Genomic DNA, 15,659 nt, shown 5'->3' on the forward strand with positions numbered 1-15,659 from the left:
AGTATGAATACTGGCCCACAGGCTAAAGGGTGAGACAACTACATACAGTAATTATGCATTTTGAGTGGTGTAAAATTCCTATAATATGATACAATGGGTCTTGTGGTAAATCAGTGATCACTATTTCTATATGAATCTCTTCCCAGAATGACGTGTGTGTGTGTGTGTGTGTGTGTGTGTGTGTGTGTGTGTGTGTGTGTGTGTGTGTGTGTGTGATTTCTAGCTGAATTTCCAGAGTGGACTATTAGTTCTTGTCTTTTTTTTATCTTTTTGTGGTGTCTTTTTCTGTTAATTTTGACTTACTTCCTTCCTACTTATACCTATAATCTTGACCAAAAATCAAGATCTGCTCTGCTTCAAAATATTGTTGTTTGGGACTCCCATGGCAAGTAACCATTGAACAACACACAAAAGCTTTAATGTACATTGTCCTTTCTGAACAACTCCTAAATTAATAATCTCTCTCCTGCCAAACCGGTTGGACTGCTGTGTTCCCGTCAGCGTTTACATAACAAGGAACTGTGGTCAAGCAAGTTCTATTTTTACCAAAACATTTATTTAGATTTATTCAGATAAATAGTCCAGTGCTTCTGGTAACTCATGGGCACATCAATGCAGGTTTGTAATAATTCACCAATGATATCTATCTTGTTCCAGTAACTCTGTTTTGCACGTGACGTGGTCATGTGATTATGTGTGTAGTTCAGGTTGGCAGGAGAGAGAACATATTTGTTCAGTTTCAGTGATGGTGGCCAAGAGATGTGTATTACTCCTGCTGCTCAACATCTTCTACGCCTTTTCTCAAAGTAAGAATGAGTTTAAAATGTAATACTTTGTTCTAGTTGGATGAATCCTTATGGAAACCTTATCATAGGAGAGTTTTTGTAGGGAATACAAATGCCTTAAAATTAAGAGAGGAAGCCACTTGTCGTGAATGTTTTTAAATTTAAGCCAATACATTTATAATTTTTCTAATTTCCACTGTGTTTTTTTTCAGTTCCCCACGACATTAGCTATGTCGTGGGGTGCTTTGAGAATGGGACAACTGAAGTGCAGTTTGAATTTGACGCCGAGGAGGTTTTATACGTGGATTTTGAAAGACAAGAGGTTGTATACACTGTTCCCAAATTTCTTGTGCTTGACCCAACTAAGTTATTTGAGAATATGCATGTATATAACAATGCTATGAAAGCCAAGAGGGCGTGTAAACCACTTGTAGAATTTATGAAGGTAGAGGAGAAGAAGCCACCAGAGGAGAAAGGTGAGTTTAACCTCAACATTTACCTCTGTAGAGAAAATGCAGGGTTAATAAAATGCTCATAAAGGTATTTAAACGTCTTCTGACCCACTACAGACCCCCCTGAGAGCATCCTCTACCCTGCAGAAGACGTTCAGTTTGGAGTTGAAAACAGCCTCACCTGCTTTGTGAATCATTTCTACCCACCTTATATAAAAGTCAGCTGGACTAAAAATGGCCGTCCGGTGTCTGAGGGGGTGTCACTCAGCCGATATTATCCCAATAATGATCAGACCTTCCACCAGTTCTCAACCCTGACGTTCACACCGATGGAGGGCGACATGTACAGCTGCACTGTGGAGCACTCAGCCCTGGACAGCCCTAAGACAAGGATCTGGGGTGAGTGTTTTATCTTATGAAAGTCTTTAACAATAACAATACTACAATGATTTATATAGTTCTTTGTGTGTGTAATGATGCGTATTTTCTTACATTCCTTCACAGAACCTGAATCGACTCCTCCCGGTCTTGGACCAGATATTTTCTGTGGAGTGGGTCTGACTGTGGGCTTGGTGGGAGTTGCAGTTGGAACATTTTTAATGGTTAAAGGACACCATAGACAGTAATTTCTGTTCTAGAGAGATCATACACATGAATTTTACATAAACAATCAGTTTGGAGAGGTATGAATATCAATGCTGCAGTGGTTATTTCTATTTATGGCAACCAACTGAACACCACTCGCATCTGTTTTAAAACCAGGGAGTGCAGCATCTGTAGATAAAAATGTCTCATTCTAAGGCAACAAAAACATAACGATTTCTATATTCAGGTGATTATACACTAATGAAAACATACCTAGGAATATTATATTCTGTTTCTGCCAATAGATCCTCTTAAATGTGACACGCTGGACCTTCAAATACAGAGTTTAAGTGTGGAGAACACATTCGTCAACAAAATATTTCCTCACCACACACAAAGAAGAAATACACAACTAAACAGTTCATGTGTAGTTAGTAGATGTGGACGGACCTTAATACACATTACGTGACAGACTAATTTATCTTTAAAGTGAGACTGTAATCACATTCTTCCTCTTGAATAATAAATGCTGAATTTATAAGCAAAACACCCTTTCTCAACTCAGTACTCTCTGGGATGTTGCTGCTACAGTCTAGTAGTTTATGGTGGTTTTCATTAGCTATCTTTAAATAGACAGATGTCGTATAACGGACATTACCAAGTTCACTGATTGTCTTTTTACTTGTGCACGATTTAAAACATTTCATTTATCCTGGTGTCACCAGTTGAGTGGGTTCGCTTTAAATCAACACCAGGCTGTCCCTGATGTTTTCTGTTATGATGACGATGAGGCTCATGGCTTCGACTACAGTGAAGTAAAATTTTCAGAAAAGTTGCATTGATTGGACAAAATTTCAAGGTCACACAGAATTCACAGGGATTGGTTGAATGTGCATCAAGTTTTGATCTAGAGAGAATCTGCATCTGCAGCCTTTGGCTTTACAATTGTGCCGTACTGTCCAAAATCAGGAAATATAGTAATCTACTTTTTATTACAAGAAGCATTTTTTGATTTACACATTGAATGTGAAAGAGCTTTATGAACTGAATTAAATATTTTATCTAATTTATCTTATATTTAATTCATTGGTGGTTCTGTTCTGCCTTCTATATCTTTACAGTGTTTTAATTCAAACGTTACCATGTAACACTGTCTGTCAGGTTCACTGTTATCTGTAACCTTGATATGATATATATATATATATATATATATATATATATAAAATATTGAGGTTTATACACTCAATACTTATACATTATTTTACTTTTGTATAAAATATCCTTTTTTAATTTTCAGTTTTAATATTAATCAGGTATTGTCAGTGAGATTAAGATCTATTTTGCAAGAGTGACCTCAGTACAACAATATAACAGCAAAATAACAAAAGCAGATATAACATCAGAGACAGTCACAGATATCATAGTGACGTGATGTTAAAGTTTAAAATCAGCCAGTGAGATAAGACATTTTAGTTTTAAAATAATCTGTAATTTATTCCATTTATAAAGGTGGAAATGAGTGGAGGGCAGTCTTCAGTATGTTCTAGTATGACCCACAGGGGTGAGATCTGGTTTTTGGTGAGCAGTAGTTTTTAATTATAGAAGAAAAGTGATTTACTGAGGCTTCTTTTGCAGGAGATATAAATTAAAATGATTGAATGTAGTTGTCTTCAGCATGCAAGTACGCAGTGGTGAACATGATATTTCTGTAATCAAAGGCAAAGCATGAATGAGAATAAATTATATCTCAAAAAGCATATGATGGTTGACTGCAATCATTGTGTTGTCCTAATAAAAAACAGCAGTGAAAATGTACTTTATGTATTTTATTATGAACTACAGTTTTGGGGGGCTTTATTCTTTGACTCCACTACATTTCAGAAGGAGACATTTTCCCACTACATTTATCCGACAGCTTTGGTTAGTTTACTTTACCGATTAAATTTCAGAAACACTTGATAAGATTATAAAACATGACGCATTACTAAAGATTAAACTGCCTGTAACAGTATAAAAGGCAGTTACAGTACAGTAAGCTTTTCCTCCACCAGCTACAAAACTTAAACACTTCTTCTTAAACTGTTATTGCATCAATAATGAAAATCCATTAATAGCCCATTCTGCTGCATAATGAGTACGTTTACTTGTAATGGTTAATTTTATGTCTGTTTTTGCTACTTTTGTTTATGTAAATTATCAGACACCTACCACTGGACAAAGGTATAAACTCACTTTATATCTATGTGTGTGTAACTAAATACGAATGCTCAATGAATGCTTTTTTACTCTACCGCAAGCACTAATGACTGTTCTGTGTAATCATTCATATAGTTGAAGCTGCTTTGAGATTAATTAAAACACAGTTCTTCCACTAATACTGAGGTAAAATTACAAATCACTTTAATAACTGAAGTAATAATAATAATAATAATAATATTAATAATAATAATAATAATAATAATAATACAATAAAGGTGAGTGAGCGGTGTCAAATAACACTTTCAACCTGCTCATAACAGGCAGAGACATTTCTGTGGATAAATGCCACACCTACATGCAGCTTACTGTCATGCATTCTGCTGCTCTACTTCCTCGTACTCTCCGAGGAATAAGTTACTTCTGATTTTAAATTTGTATTTCTCGTTTGCCAGCATGTGTATTTGCAGCTTCTTTCCTCTGCTTTGTCTGTTCCTGTTATTTTCAAGGGCAGGTAGGTAACATTAAAAGAAAAAACATTGACATTGTTTAATTGTGTTGCTGCTCAACATGGCACATTGAAAAGACTAACTGAGTGTTTTAGAATAGATCATAAACAAGACAATGCAACTTTATACATCATCCAATACTTGTTTGCTTTCTGTTACAGACGCTATCTTCGGTTACGCTGTGATTCATTGCCAGTTTACTGCCTCTCATGATCATTTTTATTTGGAGCAGATCTTCTTTAATAAGGTGCTTCTGGGTCAATACAACAGCACTTTGGGAAAATATGTCGGCTTCACAGAGAAAGCACAAGAAGTAGCAGAGGCCCTCAACAAAAACCAGGCTTTTATAAAAGAAGCAGTGAAGAATGAAGCGACATGCAAAACCCACATCCCAATTATGATGGACCTTCTTTCAAAATCAGGTAATTTTGGTGACCACGTCTGGTAGCTTTTACAATTATATTATACTTACTGTAATATTAATGATAATATTAAATGGTTTCTTTTACTAAGTAATAAGTTATTGACCACTAATAATTTAAATATGTAATGTACACTGTAGGCTATTAAAATACACTATACTTCTAAGTCCCCTTTGTTTATCCTGGTACCCAATAAATATTCAATTGATTTGTCATATATACAAAATATTTACAGGCTGTAATCTTGTGTTACAGAAACATTCAACATTATTTGTGCATTATTTCACGATAACTCGTTTTGTGCTTCTTTACTCTAGTCGAGCCATCCGTCAGGCTGAGGTCAGTTGAGGCAGTGGACAGCAGACATCCAGGCACGCTTGTCTGCAGTGCGTACAACTTTTATCCTCAACAGATCCGATTGACTTGGCTGAGGAACGGAAAGGAGGAGACATCTGATGTGTCATACACTGACGAACTGCCCAGTGGGAACTGGCTCTACCAGATTCACTCCTATCTGGAGTTCACACCCAGACCAGGAGAGAAAATCACCTGTATGGTGGAGCACGCCAGCCTCATGGAGCCCAAGCTTTATGACTGGGGTAAGAGAGTGACAGGTGGTGACTTAACTGTAGATTAACTTAAATGTTACCGAGGCAAAATCTTTCTTGGACCTCATTCTGTTATCAATAAAAATACAATTTTATTGTAATAATATGGACAATACAGAGATCTAATGTAGTATTTGTGATAAATGTGTTTTCAGAGCCAACACCTGAGTCAGTGACAAACAAGATCGCTGTCGGGACATCCGGGCTGCTGCTAGGTCTGGTGTTTTTAGTTACTGGGCTGATTTTCTACAAGAAGAACACTACTGGTGAGAGACAGGACAACATTAACCAAAAGACATCAACAAAATAAAAATATCTTTGGACTGCTGGTGTCAACAGCTGAAGCAAAGAGTGAAGAGATGATTAGGTCCTATTTAACACTGCAAAGACACAAACAGAACATTTTCCTTTTACTGCCATTATACACTTTGTGATACCACCTTAAGAAATAATTTTCAGTCCATGAGAATTTATGCAGCACTTAGAAGTTTTGACAAAAGCTTCTGTCTAGTTTTTAACACAACACCAAATAATTGTGACTCAGAATTCAAGAATTCACTATGTGTGACTTTGTTTTTCTTTTTGTTTTCTTTCTAGGGCGGATGTTGGTGCCAACAACTTAAGATTTGTATTGCAAGCAAAAAATGTGAAATGATACGACTGTGGTATCATCTGAGTGAAGTGGCAGCGGATCAAATAAATAATTACGTTTTTAATGTGAGGAAAAATCACACAGTTCTCTATTGAAAGAGTTTTAGTCAATGCTTGAGGAGGCTGATATAGGTATACAATATCTACAGGAATAATCTGTGTTGCAATGTTGCTGTTATAAAATGTAAGATATTATTAGTATAAATAGTCTGAATTTTTCTTTTGTATTGTACAAATTCTGATATATTAAAAGAGCTTATTTTGCATGAAATGGGTTGACTAACCTCTGAAATGTTCAATGATCAAAAACTCTCTCTGCAGTACTAATATTGTACTCAATGTATTTGTCGTTGTTAATATTGTCACATTTACACATTTTGCTGCTGTCAATGACAATAAAGGTCTGAAGACTTAAATGTGAAAGTTGTCGTAGTATTTTAGACTTTTAGTACTACACTTAGCAGTAGTAGTATAGTATAATAATCAAATGTTTTAAATAGTAAAATGCTATAAACAAGACATAAACACATTGTTTTTGTCTGCAAAAAAGGATGACTAAATGTGATTCCAGCTGGACTTTTCAGGCGAGCTGTAAAAGATCGATGTATCAACTCTGAGTGCAAACACATGAGAAACACAAACCTTATCAAGAAAAACAAAGACACACCACAGGAAGAGATTTGGATAGAATAGATAACTAGATAAACAATGAACATGTGTGATTAGATGTTTTCCCAGCGTTATCATGTTTCTTACTACCTTGTGTAACATTTTGGAGGATGCACTGGCAGAAATTGAATACTTGTTCATAGGCATGTTTTCATTAGTGTGTAATCAATCTGAAAATAAGAATAGTTGTGTTTTCATTATCCAGAGAATGATCTGCTTTTATCTACAGAGGGAGCGTGTAAACTTCCATTGAGTTTACCATGAACAACCATGTTTCTACAGTAGCACAAACCAAACACTGGCTCTGGACACAGTTTCTCCTGTACGCTTAAAAGGCTGAGCTGCATTCAAATGGTTGCAATCTGCAACTTCACCACTAGATGCCACTAAATCCTTCACACTGGTCCTGCTGTTACAGCAGTTTTATGATTTAATTATATATCCAATTTTTTTTTCTTATTGCCTAAAAACAGGGAAATTATTTCAACAACAACAGCATGATTACTGAAACAGATAAAGCTTGTGGGACCATAGCAACATTTATAATGTTAAATTTTTTTAAGTAGTGATTGTTATGTCTTCTAGCCATTTATTTGGATTAAGTATACCTATATTATTGCCTTTATTTTTTTCATGGATGACTAATAATACAAAAACATTACATTAGTTTTTCATTTTTAAAATTATAGCAGAATATTATAGAAGTAACTAAGTAATAAAATGTTTTATAGTTTATTCAGATTACAGAAGTGTTGTTTGAGAGACACAAAGTTCTACCTTTGTACTGTATGTTACAGATTTAATTGCCTTATTAAGGAAAAATAGATCCCTACAGATGACAAAAATGCTAAATTAACCACCCCAGTAATATGCATTGTAAATATACCATAATTTTAATGATTGTTGTTTTATTATAAAACTTAAAAAGTTAGTATTAAGAGAAATGCCTCACAGGAGTGCCACACCTACAGGAGTGATGTTTATAACCGCAAATTAACTTCCTCATGCTGAATCAACATGCATTTATCTTTCTTCCTGTGGCTGAGTTGACTTTTTTGTCCCGGTAACATGATAACAAACCTGCTCTTAGCTTCCTTTTCCTTACTGCTGCTGTTACTCTCATTTTCTAGAGTGGGTAAGTAACATTGAAATTCAGGTTGAGGTTGTTTTGTTTGTGTTGTTATTCAAACTAGTACAAAGACATTATGTAACCAAACCAAAGGGAGCTAATGTTCAGGCAGAAACACAAAGTTTTGTGCCATCAAGATTTCTTTAAGCTAATTCACTGACATTAAGATAACTGTATCACTTAAATCTATTATACTTCTGATTTTACATTCAACAATCTTAACCTATGTGTATAACAGATAGTAAACAGCAGTGTTACGTCTTGCCTTCGTTCAGTCTGTCTACTCTGGATTTGTTTTTGTTCTGTCTAGATCTAGTTGGGCAGGTTTTGTCTGTGCCAGCTGTATTCACCAAAGTAAACTATAATAAGAACTAATTGTCCACTTTATTTTGCAGATTCTCTCTTCGTTCACACAATAACACGATGTCAGTTTAATTCCAACGAAGGTCGTGATGCTGTTTACCTGGAGCAGTACTACGGTGACAAGATCTTTCTTGGACAATACAACAGCACTTTGGGAAAGTTCACTGGCAACACAAAGAGAGCAAAGGAAATTGCAGATGCCTACAACAAAAATCCTGTAATTATGGCACAACAGAGAAGAATGGCAGATCATTGCAAAAACCACATCGCTCACTCATGTAATGTATTTTTGAAGCCAGGTGAGTTTGAGAAAACATTGGAAACTGCAACTTACATCAAATTAATTATAAAGGGATGTGTTATTTTAAATTAATAATTTTTTTGCATATTTCTAGTCGAGCCCTCCGTCAGGCTGAGGTCAGTTGAGGCAGCGAGCAGCAGACATCCAGGCATGCTCGTCTGCAGTGTGTACAACTTTTATCCTAAACAGATCAGGGTGACGTGGCTGAAGAATGGACAGGAGATGCCACTTGGTGTAATGTCCACTGAGAAAATGTCCAATGGGAACTGGCTCTACCAGATTCACTCCTATCTGGAGTTTACGCCCACACCTGGAGAACAAATCACCTGTATGGTGGAGCACGCCAGCCTCATGGAGCCCAAGCTTTATGACTGGGGTAAAAGAGTGTGTGTGGGGGTTTAATAGTTCTGCTTCTGGTGGAGATTTACATATAACGCGTGTAACTGCTCTTGTTTTCCATGTTTAATTTTTGCTACAGTTTGTAAATGTTAACACAAACCCGACGCTTCCTGTATCTGTTGAATAGAAGCCTTAATTACAGAATCCCCTAATTTCTTAACAAGGCTTTTATTGTGAAAAATTGTCAGGAACTTATTGTGAAAAAAATTCAGTGACTGGTCCATTACGGTACTTCAAATGTAGCTACTGCCATCCTATGGCACTTGTATGATACTACAAAATAAAGTTTGGCTGAGATATTAACACCCGCACTGATTCAATTAGAACAATAATACTTTAGATTAGTAATACTGAATTAAAAATAGCATAATTATATTGCTTAATTTATTTAATTAAAGCAATTGAAATATACAATATGCTAACTTGGCATCCACATTATATAACAGGCACCAGGAGTTCATCCACCCTTGTTTTTTTTTTCCCAGCCTGTGTTTGGGCCCGGCCTTTATTTGTCTGTGTTGACCAGGCCCCCAGGCCATTATTTGAGACCAGGCTTTCATCTGACTAGCAGCTTTTGTTTGAGAACACAGTATTACCACAGATAAATATTTAGACCTCATGCATATCTTGTGGTTAATTTTAGATATGTGTAGTATTCTCTAAAATATCCCTTTACTGGGTAGCAAAATATAATTATTGTCATATAAATGATTGGAAATATGGTGCATTGTTTATGCATTTTTAATAAGCAACAGTATAGTAATGTAGTGTTTGTGATGATTGTCTTTCAGACCCAAAGACTGAGTCAGAGAGGAATAAAATTGCTGTTGGGACAGCAGGGATGCTGTTGGGTTCTGTCTTTTCCGTCGCTGGCCTGATTTACTACAAGAAGAATTATCCTGGTGAGAGACCAAATCAAATTAAATCAAGTAATAATAATAATTTAATTTGCCTAAATGATATCAGCTAGATGTATCTGACTGAAAATCTACCTGGTGCAGATGTTTTCAAAACCATCTCAAGCTAAATCAGTTGCTTTAAGAGTTCATGTTTAAAGTTTAACACTTGCTCCTGATCAACTAACCAATAAAAACTTCTTGGGGACGGAAACATCTGCATATATTGGAACAATCTTTGTATAATACGTAAAATACAATCTGTATTGTGATGTTTGCAGGGCGGGTGTTGGTGCCAACAGGTCAAGGTAAGTTAAAATGTCAGTTTGCCTGAAACATTTAATTTATCTGCCTCGATAATCAATCTGTCCTACTTTTAAATACAGGACAGACACCTGAAGTCAGAGAAGCCCGTGGGGACTCACATGAGGACCCAGATGAAACGCAGTGGGGGAATCTGCTGACGAAACCTTAAATGACTCATTCTCATCATGTTAACTCTACACAACTACCAGTCATAATACACATGATTAACAAGACTAAAAACTCGAAGAATAAAAATAAAAATCTCAGAAAAAACTTGAAATCACTGGATATCTTCTGTGCATACACACATTAGATAACATGTTGTGACCCATTTTCATCTCTGCTCTCCCACACTAGTTTAAATGGGCATGGCAGCCCTCAGTAATGTCTTACAGACGAGAAGTGGCATTGCGGGGTTGTAGCCCTCAACAAGGCTGGACAGATTGGACACAGTCATGTTTAATACTCCCCAAAAATATAAGGAGGGAAAAAAATTGAGAGTAAGAATCAAAAAGGGAAAACAAGCTGAAAACAAAAGTAGCAAAAACTGACTTGTGTTGTGGGGCATTACCCATTCTGCATGGGTTGTCTTCTCCTATGTAACACTACATGGGATTGAATGGTTTACTTTCTTAATGCTCATTTTAGTTCCCAACAGGAATGGGCCAGTATTGTGTATAATGTAGGGTTACAGATATAAGAGGATTGTTTTGTTTTTGCTGTCAGGAGTTCACTGCTGAAATTGCACGACTGGAGGCATCAGTTTTGATCATTAATTAATCATTTAATTTTTGGCTCCATGTTCCCTTCTGGTTCCAAATGTTAATATTTGCTATTTTCTCTTATTCTTCAACGATAGTAAACTAATCTTTGGGTGATGAACAACTGGTCTAACAAAAGGTATTTGAAGATTTGAGACTGAACTCCATTGGACATTTTCAATACATTTCAATAATTTCTTAAATTTTATGTTACTTAGATAGAATTAATCAATTAATTGAAAAAAATAAAAATAATAACTAGACAGTTTATCAATAAAAGAAGAAAAATATGATCCTGGTAATATACATGATTCTGAAATGGCTCATTCTGCCTACATTTTAAGTATATTTAGATGCAAGTTCTTTAACGTAAGACTTTTAATGCAAGACGTTTAGTTGTAGTATTTTTACACAATAGTATTACTAGTTTAGAGGACCAGTGCGTACCATTCAGTCAAAATTGCAGATTGCAACCATTTGAAACAAATGGGGTCGCAAAACTCGTAAAAAGCCCCATTAAGGGCCAGTATTTGGTTTGTCTGTTTTGGGCTACTGTAGCCACATGGCAGTTCGATATGGACCCGCTCCCACTGTAGATAAAAACAGCTCATTTTAAGGTAACAAAAACACAACAGTTTTTATTTTCAGATTGTTTATAAACTAATGAAAACATACCTTTAAATATTATATTCAATTTCTGCCAATGCATCCTCCAAAGTGTTACACACTGGACCTTTAAGGTAGTAAGATACATGATAATGCTGGGAAAAAAAACATCTAATCACATACGTTAATTGTTTATCTCAAATCTCTTCTTGTGGAGTGTCTCTGATTATACACTAATAAAAACATACCAATGAATTCTATATTGCATTGCTGCCAGTGCATCCTCCTAAATGTACCTTTAACTATAAGAACTGAGTACTTCTTCCACCCACAATAGCGCATCAACATCGTCTGTAAGTCAGAATTCAGGGCTGCGGTTTCTTGTTACGCGCATGCGCTCTCTGCAATAATGAGCCGCTTTGGGTTCTATTTTATTTTCCTCTTCTTGTTATTTAAAAGCCCGAGTTTGATCCTCCTCTTGTGTTTCGCCATTTATGTTTACATTCACTACAGAACCAGATAAAGGACAGACAATGAGACCCTCCTCTCTGGTGTCTGGTGATCTCTAATATTATTATAAAACGGTGGTTTTATGTTCATGAGTTCACACACGCGTCATGAGATCTGTCGTCCTTGTCTCTGCAGCTCTGTGTGGCGTCAGTCTGCAGTGAGGGACTGTGCTGTTCCCGTTTCGGAGGTCGTCCCCAAAAACCCACAATCAAAATAAGACGCACGATATGTTGATAAGAGGCTGTTATAAATACACAGACACAGAGGATGTCTGCATGCAGCCGGCGTTGAACCAGCACAGGGACACATTCAGCAATAACAGCTGGTAAGATTTAAAGACATTATTTGTTTTTACTGACCTTCTCTGAACCATATTTAAATGTGTGCACGTGGGGGCTTTTTATTATTATTATTAGTAGTAGTAGTAGTATTACTCTTGTACTCTCTCTCGTCTGTCTCTATCTTCCTCTAACTAATTCTACATTTGCTCAGGTACTGTACTTTAGGACAATTTTGGGGCACTTGTATACTTACTTGTTTTAGTATTTTAATAACTTGGTACTCTGCTACATTTCAGAAAGAAATGTTGTAACTTTTACTCATTTATCTAGTAGGCTAGTTAATTTGCAGATTTTTTAAAACATAAAATAAAACCACCAACAGTATATAAAACACTCCATATACAACTTTAAAATGCTGTTTTAATATTAGTGCATCAGGAATAATTAACAATAAAACTCTGACAGAGACCATTTTGTCTGAATAGTGGGTATTTATTTTTTACATTTGTACTTTAAGTACATTTTGCTGATATTACTTATGTACTTTTACCCAAATACAGTTTTGATTTCAAGTATTTTTGGTGGTACTGCTACTTTTACTTAAGTAAAGGATACTTCTTACCTTACTCTGGTCTACTTTTACCTGTTCTCCTGTACTCTACTCCACATTATTATCCTCTACTCTTACTTCACTCTACTCTAGCATACATGTTTCTTCTCTATACTCTACCTTACTTATAATCCTCTACTGTAGTCCTCTCTCCCTTATTAGTCTACCTTACCCTATTCTACTCTACACCACTTTATTATAACTTAACTTACATACACATACTGTATGTAAATGTTGATACAAAGTCACTTCATTATTGTCTTATTATTTCCCAGTGTATAAACTAGTGTTTTCTTGTCCACAGTTCTCCTCTGACGACACTTTTGCCACAGTTTGAACCGATGGGTCTCTCACTGTCAGTCAGGTTGTATAGCAGGGCAGAGGACAGCCCTCCCTCCTCTTCATCAGCCTTCTCCCCGCTGGCTGTCCCGACCTCCTCTCGCCTAGCAGTCATTCTCAACTCCTCCCCGGTTGCTCCAGGAGACGGACGCTCGCACTGGAGCTCGGTCCACCGCTCGCCACACTTCTTGCTGTCTGCCTGCAAACAGGAAGTGACACGTTCACCTGTTGAGCGGAGCAGCGATGGCGTGAGGGCGGAGATGGGGTTGAAGAGTGGGCTTCACGTGTGGGAGGTGCTGTGGAGCCCCAACCACAGGGGGAGCCACGCTGTCTTGGGCATTTCCAGGCAGAACTGCCCTCTGCAGGCCTCGGGGTACAACGTGCTGATGGGTGGAGACTCACAGTCCTGGGGCTGGGAGCTTAAAACCAATCAGCTCTGGCACAGTGGACAGAGTCTGGGACTTTACCCAGGAAAGAAGAGGAGGTGTCACTCTGAGGCTGTGGAGGATCTTAGCCCACAGTCTTCCACAAAGATGGCACAGACACCTCTCCCCGTCCCCGAGCGCATCCTGATGGTCCTGGACGCCGACGCAGGGACTCTGGGATTCATTGTAGACGGCAGCTTCCTCGGTGTAGCTTTTAAAGACCTTCCTCGTGGAGTGGAGCTGTTCCCCGCAGTGAGCAGTGTGAGAGGTGGAGCCAGCATACGACTACGATACCTGAACGGTGCCACATGTGAGTTTATTGTTTTTTTACACAAATCTGATTTAGTTAGATCTGTTTGGGTCTTATAAAACATCAATAACACAGTTTTTTCTTTCTCTCTCCTTCCCAGGTGACCCCCCTGCCCTGATGGCTTTATGTGGACTGTCAATTCGTCAGTTTTTAGGGCAAGAGAGGCAGAATCAAATGGACAAACTGCCTCTACCCTCTCGTCTCCAGCGCTACCTGCTTTCTAGTCAATAATGTGCACTTACACATATACACACAATAGGAAAGATTTTGTACCAGAAATTTAAAGAACATTTCCTTTTTATATGAAAACTTATGTACAAATGTATTTATTATTCATCTTATTTATTGCAAAGTAATATATACATAGTTCACTCAGAATATTTAGATCTGTAAACTATTTCAAAACATCGACAGTGAAGAGAGGACATTTAGGGATTTTGGTGGGACTATCAGTGTCTTAAGCTCTGAATGTTTCTTTCTTTGTGTATAAAATAAATTACTCCAATTTCAATTTGATGTTGTCATTATTTTGGTTTTACAGGTTTGGTGAATGTTAAAGAAATGAGGACAAGGGCAGTTCAGTAGTAGGAGATTAAATGATGACTATGAAGAAACGGTGATACCAAGGTTACTCAGGAAACATTATTAATGAGGCCTTAAATAGCATAATACAGTTTTCCTCATTAATAACTCCCAAACAAAACTCTGTATGAATTGATCTCTATTGCTCACATTCAGTCGTATCTTTAAAGGAGCGCCTGTGTGGGCAGACAGATCAGAGGCAAAGATGAGTCAGATTCCTGGCTTCAAGCTCACCTGCAACAGTGCTAAATAACATTTTAATTAAAGTATTTATCATGTTTTTCCCAACAGCCAGGCTTTAAAGCGTTATAAGTATACACTCTACTAGTAAGGGAACATATTTACTGAATAGCAGTATCACAAGGGGGAAGAAAATCAGCGATAAATTCCTGAAATTAACGTAATAATAATATCAGTACATTTACTACTACTACTAAGTACCATACTTTACAGTTTTAAGGTACTTTGAGTGCTAATACTTTTAAAATAAAACATTATTTTCTAAAATATTATGTATTATAAACTATTCAACACTATAAAATAGTTTTAAAAGCCATTTTAACGGTTACCGGACACTGTTGTCATGACAACAGAGAGGACAAGAAGGATGGCGCGCTGGCTAACTGACGATAACTGTACAGGAAATATTTATCATCTTCTTATAACTGTAAGTCAGACTTCAACAACGATACTTACCCGCTGGCTTTGTTATAAAAAGTCCCAAACTCAACTGTGAGTATGTGTTAGCTCACTAAATGAAGAGCGTTAATATTCAAGCTAAGTTAACGTTAGTTCGTTTGGTTCAAGGTAACGTTAGCTAACTAGCTAACAGTAGCTCGACGTACTAACTTGGACTAACTTAACTCCGCTTTGTTGACTAATTTAACATAAACAGCCCATTATCTAGCTAAAGTTTATGTTTTCTAAAGTTTAATTTGAATGCTGTGCCTTTTAATATAGTCAA

The 15,659-nt window shown here is 36.8% G+C and overlaps 2 protein-coding genes and 1 pseudogene across 3 annotated transcripts; all 3 read left to right on the forward strand.

Annotated features, from left to right (window-relative positions):
• Positions 1 to 484: 484 nt before the first annotated feature.
• LOC127367114 (H-2 class II histocompatibility antigen, A-U alpha chain) lies at positions 485 to 3,579 on the forward strand. 2 transcript variants are annotated; one of them, XM_051406682.1, is made up of 5 exons: positions 485 to 618; positions 703 to 806; positions 998 to 1,261; positions 1,355 to 1,636; positions 1,742 to 3,579. In XM_051406682.1, the coding sequence occupies exons 2-5, from the start codon at positions 746 to 748 to the stop codon at positions 1,861 to 1,863; spliced, it is 729 nt and encodes a 242-aa protein (XP_051262642.1). In that variant the 5' UTR covers positions 485 to 618; positions 703 to 745; the 3' UTR covers positions 1,864 to 3,579. The 2 variants fall into 2 exon arrangements, with proteins under 2 accessions (XP_051262642.1, XP_051262641.1); XM_051406681.1 differs by having other exon boundaries at positions 485 to 806.
• Positions 3,580 to 4,364: 785 nt separating this feature from the next.
• Positions 4,365 to 10,551, forward strand: LOC127367339 (uncharacterized; annotated as a pseudogene).
• A 1,146-nt stretch (positions 10,552 to 11,697) lies between these two features.
• Positions 11,698 to 14,624, forward strand: si:ch1073-228j22.2 (SPRY domain-containing SOCS box protein 1). The gene is made up of 3 exons (XM_051406669.1): positions 11,698 to 12,473; positions 13,344 to 14,113; positions 14,214 to 14,624. The coding sequence occupies exons 1-3, from the start codon at positions 12,376 to 12,378 to the stop codon at positions 14,342 to 14,344; spliced, it is 999 nt and encodes a 332-aa protein (XP_051262629.1). The 5' UTR covers positions 11,698 to 12,375; the 3' UTR covers positions 14,345 to 14,624.
• Positions 14,625 to 15,659: the final 1,035 nt, after the last annotated feature.

This window comes from Dicentrarchus labrax, unplaced genomic scaffold (genome assembly GCF_905237075.1).
Source record: "Dicentrarchus labrax unplaced genomic scaffold, dlabrax2021, whole genome shotgun sequence".
In the NCBI taxonomy this organism is placed as follows: Eukaryota; Metazoa; Chordata; class Actinopteri; family Moronidae; genus Dicentrarchus; species Dicentrarchus labrax.